We start from the raw sequence: 23,021 nt of genomic DNA, 5'->3' as shown, positions 1-23,021 counted from the left end.
AACGCCAGGCGGCTCCCTCTGTCGCCAACCAGACGTTGGTTACCGTTCGTTACGCCTGAATGACTTCATAGGCTTTCTGAAATAGCATTTTTAAAATCTAATATTTTACCATCAAAATGTACTAAAAACAGAAAAGCTTGCATTATATTAGTTATCGAACACACATTTAATCATCAATTAAAATTTACAAAAACAAACTAAGATACAACATCTTAATAATTTTGTTAGAAATTGGGATCAATTGTTTGTCAGTGGGGAAAATGGCATCCAGTTGATTGTATTTGCAATGATAGCAACAGAGTAGTATCACGTGGTATCGCGATGTAACACTGTAGTACTCTATATATGTATATTGCTCTTGTGAAAAGTATTTGCCACCTATGAATACGGCAATGATAAATACTCTATATTGGCAATCTTTGCCTACATAAATGAATAAATACAAATTCCTTTCTTTGTATTTTGTAGCTCATTTGCATACTCTTCCCAGAGTTAACAAGGTGATCAAGTATAGATTTCCAAGTAAAACATAATCCTGAGGGTTGGAAATAGTTTTTTGAATGTTTTATTTCATGTAGTTCAAGACCATCTTGATATTTTATGTCAACATATTTTAGTGTAGACCTACATTTAATCATATTTAATCTTTTTATTGATAAGATTTTATTATGAGATTTTATTCTGGTAGTGCAGTTTGCTGTTAACAGTGCTACTAGTAGGTCTTCAAGATATGGATAAGATACTAAACAGAATAACGGTCTGCAGGCTACGTCTTTGCAATGGTTGGATAATGATGCAGGGTGAGAGACCTGTTGCTTCCTTTTGATCAAGCAGGAGAAGTAGAAAAGATTTGGCTATTGAAATATTGTATGGAATTAAATTTATCGTTCACTACTGTATCCATACACGAAAAATTAACAAATTTACCTGGGTTTCCCAAATAATCGTTGAAGTCCACCAACTGATCTACTAAATTTTGAAAATGCTTTTTGAAGTAAAACCAGTCAGTTGTGCTATTATCACTTTGGGACTTGCTCAAACTATAACCAATTGAGAATTCTTCTTGTAGATAAACAGGCAAACACTGTATATCCGGTTGAATTGTATCTGAAAATAGAAATTTGAATGTTAGAGGCCCTCATTCTACTAACAATTCTTTGATAAACAATTTTAGTATTTTGCATCACCCAACAAAATTCTTTATATTCTATTTGATTTTGTGTAACTGCTGTTATGTTTTAAAGGTATGTTGTACTGTTGGCAGCCCAGATATCCCCTGCGATAGGTCCAAAGTTCCTGAAAGGTGTCCACACCTCAGTGTCATGATTGTGGCTGAGGTGATCAAATTTTAAGAAAGCACTCTCAGACAGTGAAAGTTTTTCCCAAATCAATGTTTCCTGAACAAGACAACCAGATTTCAAAACCACTTCCAATTCGAAGTGATGATACTTGGCCAACAAAAGAACTCGTAACTAATCATTGGTGGGTTATAAGATCATTTGGAGGCATTTCTACTCCTCTCCCCTCCATTGAAGTCAGTTTCAAAGGGAAAAAAATAAAGAAATGACGAAATGTGATGTGCGACCAATATGTATCAAATTATTACCTGGTTATTTGGGGAAATTACGGTATTTATAAATGTTTTCTCCAACTTTTGCACTGCTGTTTCTTGGTCCACTTACCATTATTTTCCTTTTACTAAAAATGATTATGTAAACTTACCTTTCGTTGCACAAACTGCCATTAGGTATGGAAGATCATGCTTAGTAGTGAGTGTAAGCTCTTCAAACCAGCTTGCCTGCCTAGAAGCACCATCTAGAGTTAATGAACTCATGTCCTCTACATTAAACTTGACTTTGATGGGTAGCTCTTTCTCTCGGAAAAACTCATCTAGAGTTTTTGGATCTTCTTCTAACAAACACAAAATGAATGAGTTACTAATAATGATAATGGTGGTGGTGGTGGTAATGATGAAGAGTGGCTGGAACAATGGTTGCAGTTGGGACTTTGATACTTGAGGTCAGGGGTTAGAATACCCCACTGTACATTCTTCTTGAGTAGTCCTTTGGGCAAAGCTGTTTATCCACATTACTGTATCTCTCCACCCAGGAGTAAAAGTTAGTGGGTATCAGGTAGAATCCAATGTCTATCTGCATATAAAATGATCTGAGGATATGTTCCATAGGGGTTAATTGGGATAATAATGTAAATCATATAAAAAATTTATCCGTTGTTGTTGTTAGTATATTATACAAATTGCAGTGTTAAAAGTTCCAAAATCAAAAACTACATGATCATAAATTCTAATAGTGTTTAGTGAAATCTCACCTTCATCTACCTTGCCAAGAATCTGGAAACGCACAGGGCTCTTAAAAGGAATGCTTATGTGATTTCCCAGTTTATCCACTGCTATTACACGACGCTGTTGCCTCGTATCAATAACCCATAAAACCTGTGTTGATGCAATCTGTGTTTAATTTATTTGCATTTAATGGCAAAAAAAATCTACCAATGGCATAATGGAACTGTGATACAGGTGTAAATACAATTTTTGAGTTGTTTTTGAGGGGGAAATATTTGTATATTTTTATCCCTGAAACGCAAGCATTTTAACTATGGTTATGAAACAAAATTGACCCAGATATGTTTTGAACTGGAGTTTTCAAAAGAAGCATGTTGCTATTATATCTATTGTGATACAGTAATTTTTATTTATCAATCCAGAGATATTTATAATTACAGAGATAGCATTTAAAAAGTATTGTACTCAAGCTACAGTAGGTTAGGTAGGTCTACTTTAACTGTTCATATATGTTATATTAACATAATAGAACTTTTTTTTTTTTTTTTTTTTTTTGACGTCCATAATTAACTGATTGAAAAATGACTTATTGACTGAAACATTCTGTGTTCCTGTCAGTAATTGAATTGTTTGGGGTAATGGCAGTGGTGTATCTATGGGAATTAAGGGTGCACCTTTTCCCAGTTAAAATGTTTGTGTCTGTAATTAAAAAATTTCTGAATAAAATAATTACACTAAAGTAGTTAGAAATCACTTCCTATTACCTCATTTCCCATGCCAGCGCCCTCACACTGTACCTTCAGCCCCTCCCTGCGATTGTCAGGCCTATTCCCAAGTACATACAAATCCGGATAATAGAATAATCATTTTTATGAGGGCTAAAAAGAATCTGTTAGCTTACCTGGCCTGCTGAGAATGATTCCAAGTTTTTCTCCCCAAAATAAGCCGTTTCCACCCTTGAGAACGTGGGTAATGTGACCTTGGACATAATCTGTTTCACGTTATAAAGCTCCGTAGTCCATGCAATGTTTGATACTTCCATTGCTGCAGAAGCGAGAAGAGAACGGTTATTAGTTCCTTTTGTTGTATGTAATATCTAAATTTACATTACATTATATACAACTGAATCCAATGCTTCGCTGGGTTTTCATTTGGCAGATTGTATAGAAAAGTATTGTCAATTGTATTTGCAATGATAGCAACATAGTAGTATCACGTGGTATCGCGATGTAACACTGTAGTACTCTATATATGTATATTGCTCTTGTGAAAAGTATTTGCCACCTATGAATACGGCAATGATAAATACTCTATATTGGCAATCTTTGCCTACATAAATGAATAAATACAAATTCCTTTCTCTGTATTTTGTAGCTCATTTGCATATTCTTCCCAGAGTTAACAAGGTGATCAAGTATGGATTTCCAAGTAAAACATTTCTATAAAATCTGAGGGTTGGAAATATAGTTTTTTTAATGTTTTATTTCATGTAGTTCAAGACCATCTTGATATTTTATGTCAACATATTTTAGTGTAGACCTACATTTAATTATATTTAATCTTTTTATTGATAAGATTTTATTATGGTAGTGCAGTTTGCTGTTAAAAGTGCTACTAGTAGGTCTTAAAGATATGGATAAGATACTAAACAGAATAACGGTCTGCAGGCTACGTCTCTGCAATGGTTGGATAATGATGCAGGGTGAGAGACCTGTTGCTTCCTTTTGATCAAGCAGGAGAAGTAGAAAAGATTTGGCTATTGAAATATTGTATGGAATTAAATTTATCGTTCACTACTGTATCCATACACGAAAAAATTAACAAATTTACCTGGGTTTCCCAAATAATCGTTGAAGTCTACCAACTGATCTACTAAATTTTGAAAATGCTTTTTGAAGTAAAACCAGTCAGTTGTGCTATTATCACTTTGGGACTTGTTCAAACTATAACCAATTGAGAATTCTTCTTGTAGATAAACAGGCAAACACTGTATATCCGGTTGAATTGTATCTGAAAATAGAAATTTGAATGTTAGATGCCCTCATTCTACTAACAATTCTTTGATAAACAATTTTAGTATTTTGCATCACCCAACAAAATTTTTTATATTCTATTTGATTTTGTGTAACTGCTGTTATGTTTTAAAGGTATGTTGCACTGTTGGCAGCCCAGATATCCCCTGTGTGATAGGTCCAAAGTTCCTGAAAGGTGTCCACACCTCAGTGTCATGATTGTGGCTGAGGTGATTAAATTTTAAGAAGGCACTCTCAGACAGTGAAAGTGTTTCACAAATCAATGTTCCCTGAACAAGACAACCAGTTTTCAAAACCACTTTCAATTTGAAGTGATGATACTGGGCCAACAAAAGAACTCGTAACAAATCATTGGTGGGTTATAAGATTATTTGGAGGCATTTCTACTCCTCTCCCCTCCATTGAAGTCAGTTCCAAAGGGAAAAAAATAAAGAAATGACGAAATGAGATGTACGACCAATATGTATCAAATTATACCTGGTTATTTGGGGAAATTACGGTATTTATAAATGTTTTCTCCAACTTTTGCACTGCTGTTTTTTGGTCCACTTACCATCATTTTCCTTTTACTAAAAATGATTATGTAAACTTACCTTTCGTTGCACAAACTGCCATTATGTATGGAAGATCATGCTTAGTAGTGAGTGTAAGCTCTTCAAACCAGCTTGCCTGCCTAGAAGCACCATCTAGAGTTAATGAACTCATGTCCTCTACATTAAACTTGACTTTGATGGGTAGTTCTTTCTCTCGGAAAAACTCATCTAGAGTTTTTGGATCTTCTTCTAACAAACACAAATGAATGAGTTACTAATAATGATAATGGTGGTGGTGGTGGTGGTAATGATGAAGAGTGGCTGGAACAATGGTTGCAGTTGGGACTTTGATACTTGAGGTCAGGGGTTAGAATACCCCACTGTGCATTCTTCTTGAGTAGTCCTTTGGGCAAAGCTGTTTATCCACATTACTGTATCTCTCCACCCAGGAGTAAAAGTTAGTGGGTATCAGGTAGAATCCAATGCCTATCTGCATATAAAATGATCTGAGGATATGTTCCATAGGGGTTAACTGGGGTAATAATGTAAATCATATAAAAAATTTATCTGTTGTTGTTGTTAGTATATTATACAAATTGCAGTGTTAAAAGTTCCATCATCAAAAACTACATGATCATAAATTCTAATAGTGTTCAGTGAAATCTCACCTTCATCTACCTTGCCAAGAATCTGGAAACGCACAGGGCTCTTAAAAGGAATGCTTATGTGATTTCCCAGTTTATCCACAGCTATTACACGACGCTGTTGCCTCGTATCAATAACCCATAAAACCTGTGTTGATGCAACCTGTGTTAATTTATTTGCATCTAATGGCAAAAAAATGTACCAATGGCATAATGGAACTGTGATACAGGTGTAAATACAATTTTTGAGTTGTTTTTGAGTGGGAAAAATATCAGAATATTTGTAGATTTTTATCCCTGAAACACAAGCAAACTATGGTTATGAAGAAAAATTGACCCCGATATGTTTTGAACTGGAGGTTTCAAAAGAAGCATGTTGCTATATTTCTATTGTGATACAGTAATTTTTATTTATCAATCCAGAGATATTTATTTACAGAGATAGCATTTAAAAAGTATTGTACTCAAGCTACAGTAGTTAGGTAGGCCTACTTTAGCTGTTCAAACATGTTATATCAACACAATAGAACTTTTTTTTTTTTGACGTCCATAATTAACTGATTGAAAAATGACTTATTGACTGAAACATTCTGTGTTTCTGTCAGTAATTGAATTGTTTGGGGTAATTTCAGTGGTGTATCTATGGGAATTAAGGGTGCACCTTTTCCCAGTTAAAATGTTTGTGTCTGTAATTAAAAAATTTCTGAATAAAATAATTACACTAAAGTAGTTAGAAATCACTTCCTATTACCTCATTTCCCATGCCAGCGCCCTCACACTGTACCTTCAGCCCCTCCCTGCAATTGTCAGTAGGCCTATTCCCAAGTACATACAAATCCGGATAATAGAATAATCATTTTTATGAGGGCTAAAAAGAATCTGTTAGCTTACCTGGCCTGCTGAGAATGATTCCAAGTTTTTCTCCCCAAAATAAGCCGTTTCCACCCTTGAGAACGTGGGTAATGTGACCTTGGACATAATCTGTTTCACGGTATAAAGCTCCGTAGTCCATGCAATGTTTGATACTTCCATTGCTGCAGAAGTGAGAAGAGAACGGTTATTAGTTCCTGTTGTATGTAATATCTAAATTTACATTACATTATATACAACTGAATCCAATGCTTCGCTGGGTTTTCATTTGGCAGATTGTATAGAAAAGTATTGTCAATATTGATGTTGTGTATGTTTACTGGCCCATGCATTGTGAAAATGAACACAGCCATTTCACTTCAGTACAATTCTCCATGTGAATTTAACCTTATCTTTAAAAGAACTATTTGACCAGTTTTTATTGGTGATCAGCTCTCGAGCGGATCACCTTTTGTTATTGTCAGGATCATCATCTTTTTTTCTTATTTTTCTTTCTTTCTCCGTATTTTTGTTCGCACGATATATCAAAATTGCTACGAGGTACGCAGATGATCGCTTCATCGATCATTTTGGCATCGCCTGAAATAGACATGGTAAGGTTTTTCAAGGTGACCAGTCATGCGTGACGTCAGCTACGTGCAATTTTGCGTTTTTACATTATCGATCATATCAGCCTAACCAATTGCCATTTCTACAGGCCTATGGATGGCGTCAGTGAAGATGTCCGAAGGCTACACCTAGGCTACGTCTAGGAAGGCACATGCTTGACGATATGACTGGAATAACTACCAAAGTCAATATACTGTACAGTATTAGATAATGGAAGTAAGATGTTTTGCTGAGTTCTATGTAAATATAGTACTGAATAACTACAGTATCACCTGGAACAATACAAAAAGCATCCCAAGGGCAAAGGGATAACATAATAATAATAATAATAATAATAATAATAATGATAAAATAATGATAATAATAATAATAATAATAATAACAACAATAAAACAATAATATCCAAATAATACAGACATAGATGGAATGTAATCTGGATATACAAAAATTGTCCCTATAATAAATACATACAACTCGTAATTCATATTAGTGTACATTGTAATAAACACAATGTTTTATATTGAATACAATAGTGGATCTTTTTAGTGTATTTTTGTGCATAATAAGCCAGGTATATTAGTTATTGTGACAAAATGGTTAAGCTGTTTGTTAAGCTTAATACAGCTTTACTATGAATCAACAGTTTAATCAATCATGTCCTAAAGTTTTAGTTCTATAAATGGTCAAAAAACAGTTATTTCACTTCACTTTGGTAGTTAAAAAATGTGTGCACAAGATAACTTTGGAAAGTGAATTCTCAAATTCACCTTTATCTTTCCAGGAGTACTTTAATTTTACTCCTGAATAACTAAGATGCCTGAAATGTCCACTTTAAATCAATGACCCAATCTTTTCAGATCAGAGATCCAAGATCTGAGTTTTCTAGACACCCGGTTATATACTCAAGTTTCCGAAATTAACAATACCTTGAATTTCAATTTGTGCTATAACTTAGCCTATTTGCCAGAACATGTAGTATTTGTCTAAAGGCATGTTGTGCCTTATTTTATCAAAAAACATACAATACATTGTTTCCTAAGCCAGGCATACCAGATAGTGTCTGTCAGATATTGTCGGTAATATATGTGACCCAAGCTCACAAACGGGCTGTAAACTCGTCCTCAGGCCAAAAGGAGTTTTTGTCATAATAGCATAGAACATATCATTTACTTTAAAATGACAGTTAAATGAACTCAATCAGGTGTCTGGAAGCAAAGTTATGACCGTTTGAATAATTGTCATCTTATCAACTTTCTTAAATCAAGTTTTGAGAAAAATGCTTCTATTTTCGGCATGTTTCTATTCATTTTTCATTAGCTCCCATCCGAAAATGGCTAAATTTTACATCCCACAGTTGGAATTTTAAACTCAAACCTCAGGAATTGTTGATTCCTGATGTAAGATTAATAGTTATACTTTATTTATTACATAAAAACCCAATTCACACAAAATTCACGTCCTATTCTGGGTATTGAGGCTTGTTTCTCAATACAGTGCAGTGCGAGTTTACAGCCTGTTTGTGAGCTTGGGTCACAAATTTCCTTTGACAAAGACAGTTTATGCCCATATATAGTCATGATGTGCCTATATAAGGTTATGATGTGCTGTCATCATTACCATATTTAGGCATGTCACATGTTTTGTCAAATATAATTTCATAGTCTGGATAGGATTTAAGAATCATTTTTATGTGACCTTTCTATGTGACCTTTTTATGCATTCTTATTCAGGTGCCCATTGATTGGGAAACAGTTGATGTCACACCAGTCAAAGGACCCGATGGTCGAACCAGTATTCCACCCCAAGCTATTGAGTCTATGAATAGGAACAAAATAGGCTTGAAAGGACCTCTAGCAACTCCTATTGGCAAGGGGCACATGAGTCTTAATTTAGCATTGAGGAAGTGAGTATTTTATCTATTAATTATATTATTATTACCAGTGGCATCAAGAGGCCTGGGGCAGATGGGGCAAAGTGCCTTGGGGTCTGGGCCCGACAGGGGCCTAGGCTTGGTAGGTTAAAAAAAAAATTAATGAAATTTTTTAAAAATGAAATAAAATTTATTAATTAATTAATTTATTTAACGTATACATTCATCCAGTATTATCATGGCGCATACAGTACCTCATACTACTGAAGGAAGTTAATAGATAATTCATTGTCAGAACAGCTGAACACAGAGCTGTTAATTTTCCATTAGGCAGTTCGTCAGTATACATACATACAAGTTGAAAAATATGAATAGACCTGATAGAGCTTTGATTGTCAAATACATACTTAACTCTGTCTTGAAGTGTCTGTTCAGCGGTAATAATATCAATGGTGCATCTTTTGCTACCGCTTTGCACATTGCTTGGTGTCTTCGAACAAGTGGTCAGTAAGAGTACCTTTAATACTTAACCATTACCATTACCAATGTAAATCTATTTTTTTGTTTTCAGAGCATTTAATTTGTATGCAAATGTTAGGCCTTGCAAATCATTAGAGGGCTACAAGACACCCTATGAAGATGTCGATTTGGTGACCATTAGAGAAAATACTGAGGGGGAATATAGTGGAATCGAACATACGGTAAGATTTTAAAATGCTGATTTGGTTTTGAACTCGATGTGAATTGTGACTTTGAGGGATGGAGATCGTTTGTGAGCTGGTAAAATTGCTAGGTATAGCAAAGTGGTGGCTTGCACATGGAAGTGGATGGATGGAACTACTTGGGTGAAGAGATTTAAAGATTTTGTTGTCGATGCTCATCATCATATTTGTGTGGAAAACATGGGATGAAGGTATATAAGAGCAGTCTAAACTGACGTTAGCCAATGTATGTGTGTGTGGGTGTACGTGTGTGTGCGCTAAACCGTGGAGATCCTTGCATAGGCCAAAAAAATTTGTTGTGTGGCAACTCTCTTCATGCCTTTTGGTTTATGAAATGATAATCATAGGATTAAATCTAGGTTACAGTATTAAATTTACATGTTATGCATTTTTTCTGGTGGTGATTAAATGAAAGCGAAACAGAATAATATGGCCTTGTCAATTTTTGGAGTGACATTCATACTGCAGTATTTATATTAAATATATGAAATAACTTTGGTATGCCGATATACCTCCACTGTCTCTATACCAAAGTTACTTTCATGTGATTTACTAATTCATTGCGTATTATGCAGTCACTTTGGAAAATATGTGTCCTAATGGGGAAATCCAAAGCATACAGTATATACTACTTGGCCTCACAGCTCAGTTGGTAGAGTATTCAAACAGTATTCGGAAGGCCTTGGGCTCAATTTCCTATGGGGACATACATTTTTCTCAAATATTCATGTTATTTAAAACATCATGTAAGTATAGATGTGTATAAGAGACAGTGTCTCTTATACACATCTAGATGTGTATAAGAGACAGGTATATGCCAGAATCTAACCATATTCCAGAATTTTGGGTCCATCAGACTTAAGTAACACAATGTTTTTTTTTTCATTTTTGAATATTCTTGGTATATAGTTTAGTTCAATCATTGCACTCCTTGAGTTTCAGTAAGAGAGGACTAAAATGCAAGGTTGCTAATTGCTGCGAAGTAGCCAGTTCATATTCTTGACAGCAATTTGACTTCTGAAAGGTCATTGTTTGTCAAAAAACGAGTGCCTAAGACAACTGAAAAGCGGAGTTTCCGTCTTTCGTTATGCCGGGTAAAATCAATTACTTTAGGCGACGTTTGTAGACTAACCTACTCGTACCAACGTCCGCATGTCGCGCTAGCCTTATCCTACTCTAGGCCTAGACTAGCTAGGATGGTATAGGCCTACCCTTGAAGGGACGAAGGCCCAATGAAAAACAACGTCGCTCTTTGATAGATAACATTGTCTATTTAACATCACAATAATTCATTATTAGACCTATAGTTGTTTTTTGAATTGTACTCCACAAAACTCAGCCGATACCTCACATAACTGGCTAACGTCTCTATCTATTGTCGTGACGTCATGGCTCACTGGCTCACACTTGTGATATGTCTCTCACTTGTGATCAAATAACACGCTGGCTCACACTTTGGCAACACTCTTTGGTAGTCAACTCGCCCAGAAAACCCGCCCTTGGAAACTTGCCCCATAAAAAAATGTACACTTCCTAGACCATGCAGTCTTCAAAATAAAAATTGTAACCTTTGGTAATCAACTACATTTTCCACATACATAGAAATTTTTGAAACTTTATTAAAAAAAACCTAAACCATAATTCATCACACTATAGACACTTTTTGACAAAAATGAAAAATTACGACTTTGTTACCTAATGAGAAATGTTCTAATATAGACAATGGGTCATGTCTCATATTATTTGTTATAGTTTTATTATTCATTATTTTCACTTGACTCACATAAATAATTTTGTTAGAAGAACATTTATATGCAGTTGTACTTCGCAGCACTTCACTTGCAATTTGCAATTTCTAATAAATAATATATTTACAGGATTTCACAGTCAAGTATGAACCTGTTTTTTGGCTGTGGTCCAGTCAAAGAAAAGTAATACAATATGATACATCAGGAAAATACTTAAGACTTATACCTAGACTAGAGTTAATTGAGAGCGAATGTTTGATATCAGCTGGTAGTTTGTTCCAGACTTTAGCAGGTTCAATTGCCCACCATCATTTTGGCCATGTGAATGGTTCATGTGCATGTTAAAGAATGCAGACACACTTTGAAAAAAAAAAAAAACAGGGTTCGTGTCATAGAATACTGCCCAATTCACCACCAGAAGAACTTAAAGCCTGTTTTCTACTAGGTGAATATATTCGCGCAAATCAAAAGTGTCGGCTCATGCTCATTCACATTTCTATCTGTGTTTTTTGCTTCAGCAAAATTGACAGTTCGACTGTTCCTACTTTTTGCGAATTGAAAAAATGCGCTACCAATCAGAGCTCAGGAAGCAAACCGACGCTTTTGATTCGCGCGAACACATTCGTCACCTAGTGGAAAACAGTCTTTAGTGGAAATATGCTTTAAGGGGTCAAAACACAACAAAGAATTCCAATCCATTTGATCTAAAAGCTCATTAAGGCTATATTCAGCATGCTTGGGACTAATTGGAATCCCACATCCATATCATAAGAGATTGACCTGTTTAACTGCCATTGTTTTACTAAATATTTTATATGTTGTGAATCTAGAAAAACAGGTTTCATTACCAATAGTCAACTTACTATTGACATTAAAAACTAATACGTAATTCCCTTGCGAACGTTAAAAATTGTGATTATGATTTTAGGTAGTAAATAATATGCAGCCCTTGAGGGGTAGGATGACGTATACATGTATAATGGTTACGTAGCAGAGAAAAAATTATTAGGTTTTTGTTCCCTATGGCATGTGAGTGAATCAAGATTTTAGGCTGGGGTGTGGGGTGCCCAGGGTGTTCTGCCCCCTGGAAGCTATGGATATTTAACAAATTCGTGTGAATTTTATTAGTTATTGTAAACTGTAATATTTGATTTAATTAATTATTTTTTTATTTATTTATTTATTTTATACTTGGATGTCTTACTTTGGAATATTCTGTATGTATTTTTATAAAATTAAGAAAAAAAAATTGAACTAATGATATTTAAACTTCTGTTAATTATTATGGTTTTTTTAAAACTTTTTAATAATAATATTTTTTTATTTTATTTTATTTATTTATTTATTTATTTATTTTTTCATTATTTTAACATTGCTATTCTACTCTGGAATTATATTTTGTAAATTTAATTAAGAATAGAATTAAACTGGTGATATTTAAACTGCTATATTTTTAATTATGTCAACTCTGATGTAATTTATTTCTGTAAAGATTTTCAAGATTTCTCTGTACTCTGTGTTTTTGCTCTTGTAATCGATCTATTTTTTATGTCTCTTTTGTGTATCTGAGGAAACTAAATTTAAATTTTGCCTGTTGTATTATTGACAATAAAAGTACTTTGAACTTTTGAACTTTAATTTGATAGCCATTTAGCTATGCAGTAATATGACATAATTTTTCAAACCAAAGTCGAAGTCGTTGCTTCCACGATCACTATGAAGTCCAAACATCATGAGGGTAGGTTAAAAGTTAACACAAATATCTCAGTGAGGAAGACATGATCTAGATTTAGGTATCAGGCTAACACCTTTGCTAATGGCGCCCACTTGGTTTGCTTTTTAATGTAAATTCGGCAAATATTACTAAATATTGCTAGTTTTATTAGTTATTGTAAACTGTAATATTTTATTTAATAAATTATTTTTTTATTTATTTATTTTTTTTATACTTGGATGTCTTACTTTGGAATATTCTGTATATATTTTTTTATAAAATTAAGAAATAAATTGAACTAATGATATTTAAACTGCAATTTTTTTAATTATTATGTTTTTTTTTTAACTTTTTAATAATAACACTATTGTACCAACGCTGTTCTAATAATATATAGACAATGGGTCATGCTCATATTATTTGTTATATTTTTATTATTCATTATTTTCACTTGACTCGCATAAATAATTTTGTTCGAAGAACATTTTATGCAGTTGTACTTCGCAGCACTTCACTTGCAATTTGCAATTTCTAGTTTTTTTTTTTTTCATTATTTTAACTTTGCTGTCATTCTCTGGAATTATATTTTGTAAATTTAATTAAGAATAGAATTAAACTGATGATGTTTAACCCTCTCCAGTCATATGGCGTCGTGAGGACTCCCTCTTTGACCATAATTTATAGCGAGGGGTGTCGTATGTACGCCCTGTATAGATTTCATGATAATTTTTTTATAGCTAGGCTGCCCTCTGTAGGATTGTTTGAGAGTGATGTAGGAGTATTTCTGTAGAGAGCCTCCTATATTCAGACCAAATAAAATGCCTGCACCCATTAGAAACCCAACATTTAGTGTAGATGATGTAATTTCTCAGCTTTGGTACAGCCTCAGGCAATGGTAATGGGGCAGACTGGAAAGGGTTAAACTGCTGTATTTTTAATTATGTCAACTCTGATGTAATTTTTCTCTGTAAAGATTTTAAAAATTTTTCTGTACTCTGTGTTTTTGCTCTTGTAATTGATCTATTTTTTTTTTATGTCTCCTTTGTGTATCTGAGGAAATCAAATTTCAATTTTACCTGTTGTATTATTGACAATAAAAGTACTTTGAACTTTTGAACTTCGATTTGATAGCCATTTAGCTACAGTAATATACAGGTACATAGGAGATGATTAATCAGCAATTAATGCTACCTAATTACTGTATAAACATGTTACTTTCTTTCTTAAAGCTGCCTTAGTGCTTTCAACTTTGTATTTTGTGACCATTGTATATTTATCAATAAAAAATATGAAATATCAACGAGAATGACTTACCATGTTTGTAGTGAGTGCTGTCATAGTATACATGTTCCATGTCAAGATCAGATTGTTAAATCAAATGTGAAGTCCAAGTCTACAGGTAGATGATAAGTATGTAAATGATTTAAAGTTTGACTAGATTAAATTCTCGGTTCTGTTTCCTTGTTTATTTAAAGCGCTTCCTAGAGACCTTGGTATTTTTGCAGTTAATGAAATATACAACCATTAACCATTTAATTTGTTTAGCTCAATACCGACAATATATCATTAAATATAATACTCTGTTGCTATATTCATTGGTAGTGTTTAACATTCTCTGCTAAATTATGAGTCTTTTTCACCAATACTTGATAAATCGACTAATTGCCTTTGTTCCCAAATGAAACACCCCTTCGAATAAAATAGAACAGTCGACTAAGCAGGGTGCCACAAATCCTCATCCTCTAGAGATCTAGATAGGGAATGTTATCCAGGTAAGTGTCTCACTCATAGGGTGTGTTTCTACTGAATATCGAGAAAGAAATGGTGCTCTTATCATTTGTTGATTATTGGATTAGCAAGATATGAACCAACTGCATTTTGCACTCCACATGAAACGGTTACCAGACTGATATTCCACATGACGTAACAATTTCCCAGAATGCAATTTATTTAATGACCTTTGTATAAAAGCTTTAACAAAACAGCAATATTTTTATTATGATGATTCGTCCTATCCAAGTACCATGTCAGTATTAAAATAAAACAATTATGGTTAAACTTTTGTTCTTACATTACTTTAAAAAAGAGGATATTTCATTGTGTTGTGAACAGAAGTTTGACATTTGTTTTACTGATTGCTGGTAATAATAAATTTAACTGTATCACTGGATAGACAAGTGGAACATTGCGACAGTTTTGATCATTATTAAAGAACTTCCAAAGGTAAAATCATGTAGGATGCCTCAATTATTGATATGAGAAATATTTTTCAAAGTCTGATAAAAATGAACTTTCAATTACATCCCTTCAACAATTCTAGTTGTACAAGACATTAGGCCTAGCATACTGGAAAGTTTAACTTAGGTCAAATTAGGCCGCTACTTATGTTGCAGCTAAAAAACTACTCCACAAAGAAAGGTTCTTTTGATGAAATAATGGTTCTTTGGTGTCCCCGGCATGGTGTTGATTCTGTGCTAAAGAACCCTTCTTTGGGATGCCAAAAAAAATCATCATTTTTTTTGGCCCCCGTTTCTACTGCAACAAAGAACCATTCTTTTCGAGAACGGTTCTTTCTCGTCAGTATAGAAACAGGCCCCTAGACTACCAACATCACGATTGATTAGCGTATACTTGGATTTGGCATTGCTTTAACCTATAGTGTTGTTTAATTAACTTTGCAGATTGTTGACGGAGTTGTGCAAAGTATTAAACTTATTACCGAGCAAGCTTCAAGTAGGGTGGCTGAGTTTGCCTTTGAGTATGCCAAGGCCAACAATAGAACCACAGTTACAGCTGTACACAAGGCTAATATTATGTAAGCAACCACATATAAGTATTTTAAATTAATCTGTTGTTTATTTTATTCTCACCAATGATCATGTAGTTTGTCACTAAAGCTGGGCCCACACGCTATCAAGATTGATGTGACAAATATGGGCAAATCACAGGTGTCAGTCACATAAATTGGGTCGTGTGGTCAAGTGGTCCATCAGTAAGGATTAATTAAGTTAATTCATTATTTTGCTATTTTCTATTACATATTATTATTATTGCCTCCACAAGGAGGTTATATTTTTATTGGATTTTCTTTGTATGTTTGCAGTGTTATCAACATCCTACCTACAGTTTTTAGGTCTACATGCGTCAGATTTTTTTAAAGGAAAAGATGCATTATTGGAATTGGAATTTTATACTCGGAGAATTATTATTGACAATGTTAGTGTACTTTAAAATTGCATTTATATGATGTGAACATTATAATAAAGACATAAGTTATCATGACATTATCATTTACAGGAGAATGTCTGATGGTTTGTTCCTAAAGTGTTGCCGAGAAACAGCAGAGAAACATCGCGATATTCGTTTCAACGAGATGTACTTAGATACAGTTTGTTTAAATGTAAGTTCTGTACTAATTGTGTTTGTCATCAAACCAACCATTAACCTCCATTAAGCTCGAAAAAGGTGATAAATGAAAGTGTGCAGTTATTTGATTGTTACAATAAACCTGCCATTACTCAAGAGTTTTTTTTTTGTTTTTGTTTTTGTTTTTGTTTTTTTTTTGGTTTAGTTTTGGCCAATGGAGCTTTCCAGTTTATATAAGCCTTATTTGCAATATGGTATATTTGAATGTTTTTGTGAATACTGGTATAGTACTTACTTGCATAAACCAGGTAGTTATAGTGACTTAAACCAACAATTTCCAGTTCTTTTATTTAAACAATTCTTAAACCAGTATAAGAACATCCAGTACTACATTATCTACCTCATTTCCTTTTCACTGTAAAAAGAATGGGATGCTTAAATCAATGTCTAGTTCCAGAAAATCACATTGCATCCGGAATTGGCAAGTGTTATTATGGGAAAGAATTAGCTTAGCATCTGATCTCATTCATTTTTTCCAGATGGTGCAAGATCCCACACAGTTTGATGTTCTTGTCATGCCAAATTTATATGGGGATATTCTAAGGTTTGTAGTAAATTATTTTTCTGTACTAATTAATTTACATAGAATGCTATTCTCCTTATAGTAAAGTATTCTGATAGGTGTCTAGCTAGTAAAGCCTTTATAATGTCATCGTATCAAAATGTAAATCGCAGAATATCTAGTGGAATGTACACATATCACAGGAAAATATTAGGAGGTACACTTATCATCAAATGACTTCAACAAATATCAGATGTCCAGCTTTATGAATTTACAAACACAACACCTTGGAGTGATACAACTTTTTAAAGACACTAATATTATTTGAGAATTACTATGCTAGAATTAGAAACTGATGAGAGGAAAGGGAGAGCATAATGTGCAACATCTGTTGATGGACAACTAAATCACATGAATCTTTCTCCATCTAAATTTAGAGGAACACTAGCAGAGAAAGTGAACACTCGAATTAAAGCAAATGTATGCCAACATGCCATGTCTATGATGAGGGTGTAATTAATGACCCCAGGAGGTTATTTATATAGAATTATGTTACAGCTATGCTATCAGTAGTTCTGCCAATTAAGATGTAGTAACTGTACTAGGGTGATTTTTGTTTTTTTGGAGGGGGATGGGGAGGCATGTGAAAGATAATGTTCCATTTGATTAATATTATTTGATTATCACATTATGTTTCTTTGTTTTTTCTTAGTGATCTGTGTGCAGGATTGATAGGTGGTTTGGGAGTTACTCCAAGTGGAAATATTGGTCAAGATGGAGTAGCAATATTTGAATCTGTAAGTTCTACACTATATGGTCTGAATGTTATTTGATTTACATCCAAATAATTCTGCCAAAAGCAAGTGCCTTTTCTTTCATAATAACAATAAAAAGTAATTCATAGAATGTTTTGAGGGCAACATTGAAAAGTAATGACCCAAAGGAAATGTTATTTCCTGAAAAAAACTTGCCTGAAGGTGCACAAGGCTGGAAAGCAATATTTGAAAGCATTAATGGTGGCTAAGGCTCAATATTTTCAAGTAGTGCCCGAAATAACTTTAAAAATGATTTAAGTTTGTTCCTTAAATGTGACCAGCTCTGGAAAAACCCACTGTTCGTTGCAATTTCTAATTTTCCACAAGCACCCAAAACATTTTCACATTCTTGCATTTTATAAAAAGATATATTGAAGAACATTTCTGCAAAATATCAATCACTAAATCTAACTGAAAAGTATATCAAAATTATTTTGAAAAAAAAATCTTTATAATTAACTATTGATTTTGGAATCTTTGGAAGCTGTTTTTTGGCAAAACCAACATGGCTGATAGCCAATGAATTAAATATTTATAACTTTGCTGATACTCAACCAATTTCCATCAAATAAACACTGTTTTAAAGAATTCATGCAGAATCTAAAAACACCAAAAAACTAAATTTTGAATTTTTCTACAAAGGGTCACAAATAGTGGCAGGTTTCTTGGATATATGCACGCTTTTAATTCATTTTATTAACACTGTACTGTATATAACCTGATGACTTAATTTGTTTATACTGTAGGTACATGGAACTGCACCGGACATTGCAGGACAGGATAAAGCAAACCCAACTGCTTTGCTACTCAGTGCTGTGATGATGCTAAGACACATGGGCCTAGGGGATCATGCTAATAGGATAGAAGCTGCTGCTTTAGCTGTGATCAGAGAGGGCCAGGTAAATGCACCAAATTTCTTGGTACCATACCTAATTTGCAGGACTTACATTCAGGGAATCGAAAATGCAAGTAATAGGGACAACAAAGTCTAGACTGTTTAGGCCTCATATAGAGTCTAGGCTACCAGAGGTCTATTTAAAGCCTGGGGTCCAGGCTTTACATGATGATGGTACAATCGCTACAAACTGTTGCTGACAGTCAACAACTCTCAGTAGCAATTTCATGGAAACAATTGATTGGTGAGCTCACCCACTACTAGCTATTACCATGCCCAGGCCTAGAAAACCTCTAGTCTATGATTGCTTCTGCTAGGCTCCAGGTTATGCCTAGATTGTCTTGCAATATTTGTCGAATATTGACAAGACACATTTAATTTGTTTATGCTATTGCTATTGGCCTCATCAGGAAATAATTACTGACCTGTTGCTGATAAAGTTTGAGGCTTATAAAGCCACAAAAGAGCATCATATTAGGGAGCTATAACAGAATCATTTATGCGTGACCGTCCTACCTGGCGTCCTTGGTTCTCTGCATACGTAGATTTGGCCAAATTGCGTTCCAGAATCTACTCGACGTGGTGACCTTAAATTTCTCGCATGCGCAGATGACTTTTGGTGACGTCATTACGTTCTACATCCTATCGTTGTTGTGCAATCGATAGCTCCCTATTATTATTATTATAGAAGCCATATGCTCCACTAGGTGTAAATAGTAAAGCAAAAATGAAATAAAACATCTGTCTTTAAAGATTATTTTTTCTGCTTTTTTCACAGTTTCTTACTGGCGATCTTGGAGGAAATGCCACTTGTTCTGCATTTACCAACACAATCTGTGAAAAGATTGAATACATGGACTAGGAAAGAAATGTTATTGCTACAATAATAATTATTATACACATGACAGTATGCAAATGATGACACCATTGGTGACATCCATTATTGATGACATCATCAGTGACATCATTGATGACAGCTATGCCACTCTCCAATGCTTTCTGTGCTTTGTAATCATAATAAACAGACCCACCCAATAGCTAGTTATAGTAATAATCCTATATTGGAATTCCACCTACTTATAAAAGTACAAACTCAGGTGTAATTACAACAAGATGAATCCATTTTAGTACATAAATGTGAGCTTAATTTTGCAATATTTTATTACTTTTCAAAATATGAAGTACAGTAAACGCACAATGTTTGATACGATTGTTTAATACATATTTGATGGCATATTCTCATTCACATATTTAAAAATAAATTGAACTGTGTTAATAAATAGAATATAGGATAGTTTATATTAATTTTATATTAACAAAACAAAAAAAATGATTTTAACCAAATAAATTGTATCAATTTTAAGAGAAGTTATTGTATCAAGATGAAACCAAGCATCTGTTAATAGCTTCTCTAGATTAAAGTGTTAAAGTATGTTCTGGTTTAGATGTTGGCTATTAAAGTGGAATTCTTGATTGGAATTAGTTGCATAGTTGAAAAGAGTTGGTGTTTGTTATTTACTTGGCTTCCTTTGTCTGAAGCCAGTTTAGTATATCAAATATTATTTATTGTTTAAAACTATAATTTGTTAAATGAATGAATTGGTAGGGTTATCAATCAGCTCATTATATGATCAAAATTTATATAATATACTGTATTTACTTTCATAAATGTATAAGTTCTGTTATGTTCCATTCACACTATATCAAGTTTTACATACAGAATACCTGTGACAGTCTCTTATATGGGTGTCATATGACATCATCATGGCCATATATGGGCAAATCACTGATATGTCACCTTAAAACCTGTTAGTGTGGACAAAGATTTAGCCTTAAGCTCTGTCCACACTATCAAATTTCCTTTGAGAAAAAAACTGTTGTATGCCCATATATAGTCATGATGTGCCTATATATGGTCATGATGTGATGTCATCATGACCATATTTAGGCATGTCACATGTTTTTGTCAAATAAAATATGATAGTTTGGACAGGGCTTTAATATATGTATCAAAATAATTGCAGAGAGAGCAGTTTAAATCAGGTATATACTACTAAAGGTGAGCACACACTGCTGCAATGGTTATTTCCATGGAGAGCGCCACCAGACCAGAGTCCAATGTATTGTTTTTATCACATTCAGACTACCACCGACAATCACCAGAGAGTTTTACATCTTCAAGCGCTCACGGAGGTTGGTGCATCGGCCGGTGATTGTATGAATGTTGTACGAAACATCAGTGTGTGCCCAGCTTTTAGCTCAGTCCACACGATACAACTTTCTTTGACAAAAAAACTGTTGTATCCCCCATATATAGTCATGATGTTTCTATATATGGTCAATGATGTGATGTCATCGTGACCATACCAGGTATATCACGCTTTTGTCAAGTAAAATGTGATAGTATGGAAAGATGTATGATCAGACTTTATTATTGTGTCTTATTGAAGGTATAACATACTAACATTTTACTCAACTTGTTGCATTGTGCACATATTAATTGGAATGTTCTATGTGGTGAATATTGAATGTGGTGGTTGATAGTCAAGTATATAAAAGAACATGCTTCTTGAACCCTTGCCCATGATATTTTTTGTCATGAAATTTCAGAAGAAATAAAAATATCCTCGGAAGAATGTACGATTTTGTTATCACTAAATGCAATGCATAATAGTGAATTACACTGTAAAAGACTGCCACACGATTGAACTTTATTTTTTAAATAGTGAAATATTCGTGAAATTTACTATGGATATAGTGATATTAGGGAGATTTTTTCATCCTTACAAAAAGATAATAAATACGTTATTATCATTGTCGTCATTCATGCCTAAATTATTCTTGTCAATATGGTGTACGAGCTTAATATGAATCGCCTATGTGACAGGGGAAGGATTGTCTAAAAATTTGATGTCGTACCGTACTGTATTCCTTATCGTTTTTGTAAGCTTGCGAAAGCTCCCTATGTCACTCTGATATTGAAGTGTTAATTTTTAAAAATTGGCATTCTACCACAATATCATGTAAAAACTGCCATTTTGTGAATCCCTCAATAAATATGCATAATATTAACAAAGTTGGTATTGTGCAAAGTTATGAACATAATAATTGTCATGCCTAATTTATTATTTTATTATTGTAAAGTGCTATATTCGCTTATCTACCGATCTTTGTATTATTCACAATCAATAAATCAATCATGTTTCGGAATTGAAGTCAGTAGCATAATAACAAAGAGGGCAGCTTAATTTATTATGGGTTCATGCATATTCATTTCTGATTTTCCGTTGTGACGCAATGGGTTCATAGGACTAATGCCCGCTCCCCACGAATCATTGCTCATTTTTTCAACAAAAATGTAACAGTAATCAATTAAATAATAATGACTTAATTAATCAATTATTAAATAAGCAACAATCAGTCATCTTTTTCGGAATTTACATCTGTAGAATAAAATAATGAGAATGATCAACTTAATTAATCTACTTAAACGCCGTGAGAGTTATTTATTGACGGATACCAGCATGTGTTCATTTATTATTATTACTACGTACACGGTGTACTATTAGTTTAAGCATGGACCTGTTTAAGCATATTCACTCTTTAAACCTTCAATTTCCCGATTTGACATGGTCAAATCTAGAAGCTCTCCGAAGGACTTTCAAATTTCCATAATATATTCATGACGTCTTTTTATTTTATTCCTATGCTTATTTGTTCAGGTTGTATCGGGGTGTTGAGACAGAAACAGCTTATAATATGCGGTATTGACATTGCCGGGCACAGGAAGCGGTGGGAAGATGTACTACCGGTATGAAACCAATAGATAAAAGGATTAGGCCTACTCACTGTGGAATCGCGAATAAACAATTAAATTTGGGAACATCAAACGGGAGTTTAAGGGGAATGGAACTTTTCGATGTCCATTATATTCCAGAATTATATAGGATTGCAATTAGTGTTTATTTACAGTGAAGCGATTTAATATGAATATAAAATTCACAACCTATTTCTATGCGAATTTAAATTTTAATGATCAGGGCTAATAGGCCTATGGTTGGTGCATGATGTTGAAAGAAACGACTGTCTGTCTCAGATCACAAGAAGATAAAATAGGGACTTGGGTCTTACGCTTCCCATTTTGGTAATGTTAAAGGTCTATCGGTCTATAGGCCTATGTACAAAAATTGCCAAATTGATCAGGGGCGGATCCAGTAGGGAGAAGGGGGAAACACGTGCACCCCCCGTTCTGCCACTAAATTAAAAAATTTCAAGGCATATATTGAAATAGCGCTCTCATTTATCTATTCTGAATATGTTGTTCCCCCCCCCCCTCCC

The 23,021-nt window shown here is 33.8% G+C and overlaps 2 protein-coding genes across 4 annotated transcripts in view; one reads left to right on the top strand and one right to left on the bottom strand.

Moving 5' to 3' along the window:
* The window catches only part of LOC117110728, a 16,809-nt gene extending 2,063 nt beyond the window's left edge, over positions 1 to 14,746 (bottom strand). Inside the window, exons 1-5 of one of the 3 annotated variants that reach the window (XM_033253510.1) lie at positions 14,360 to 14,746; positions 6,404 to 6,546; positions 5,537 to 5,660; positions 4,929 to 5,117; positions 4,133 to 4,312 (exon numbers count right to left, since the gene is read on the bottom strand). In XM_033253510.1, the coding sequence (XP_033109401.1) occupies positions 4,133 to 4,312; positions 4,929 to 5,117; positions 5,537 to 5,660; positions 6,404 to 6,546; positions 14,360 to 14,399 (676 nt within the window). In that variant the 5' untranslated portion in view covers positions 14,400 to 14,746. Of the gene's footprint in view, positions 1 to 927; positions 1,108 to 1,722; positions 1,912 to 2,328; positions 2,453 to 3,203; positions 3,371 to 4,132; positions 4,313 to 4,928; positions 5,118 to 5,536; positions 5,661 to 6,403; positions 6,547 to 14,359 lie in introns of those variants that run through there. The other 2 variants (XM_033253511.1, XM_033253512.1) reach the window with 2 other exon arrangements.
* LOC117110729 (isocitrate dehydrogenase [NAD] subunit alpha, mitochondrial-like) overlaps positions 1 to 21,791 on the top strand; it is a 29,989-nt gene extending 8,198 nt beyond the window's left edge. The window contains exons 4-11 of the mRNA XM_033253513.1: positions 8,722 to 8,894; positions 9,433 to 9,562; positions 15,727 to 15,860; positions 16,343 to 16,445; positions 16,951 to 17,015; positions 17,686 to 17,770; positions 18,535 to 18,687; positions 19,462 to 21,791. Of these exons, the coding sequence (XP_033109404.1) occupies positions 8,722 to 8,894; positions 9,433 to 9,562; positions 15,727 to 15,860; positions 16,343 to 16,445; positions 16,951 to 17,015; positions 17,686 to 17,770; positions 18,535 to 18,687; positions 19,462 to 19,545 (927 nt within the window). The 3' untranslated portion in view covers positions 19,546 to 21,791. The remainder of the gene's footprint in view (positions 1 to 8,721; positions 8,895 to 9,432; positions 9,563 to 15,726; positions 15,861 to 16,342; positions 16,446 to 16,950; positions 17,016 to 17,685; positions 17,771 to 18,534; positions 18,688 to 19,461) is intronic.
* Positions 21,792 to 23,021: the final 1,230 nt, after the last annotated feature.

Source organism: Anneissia japonica, unplaced genomic scaffold (assembly GCF_011630105.1).
Source record: "Anneissia japonica isolate Jap-2015-1 unplaced genomic scaffold, ASM1163010v1 scaffold2756_len2360902_cov194, whole genome shotgun sequence".
Lineage (NCBI taxonomy): Eukaryota > Metazoa > Echinodermata > Crinoidea > Comatulida > Comatulidae > Anneissia > Anneissia japonica.
This window is presented reverse-complemented; position numbering and strand designations above follow the sequence as displayed.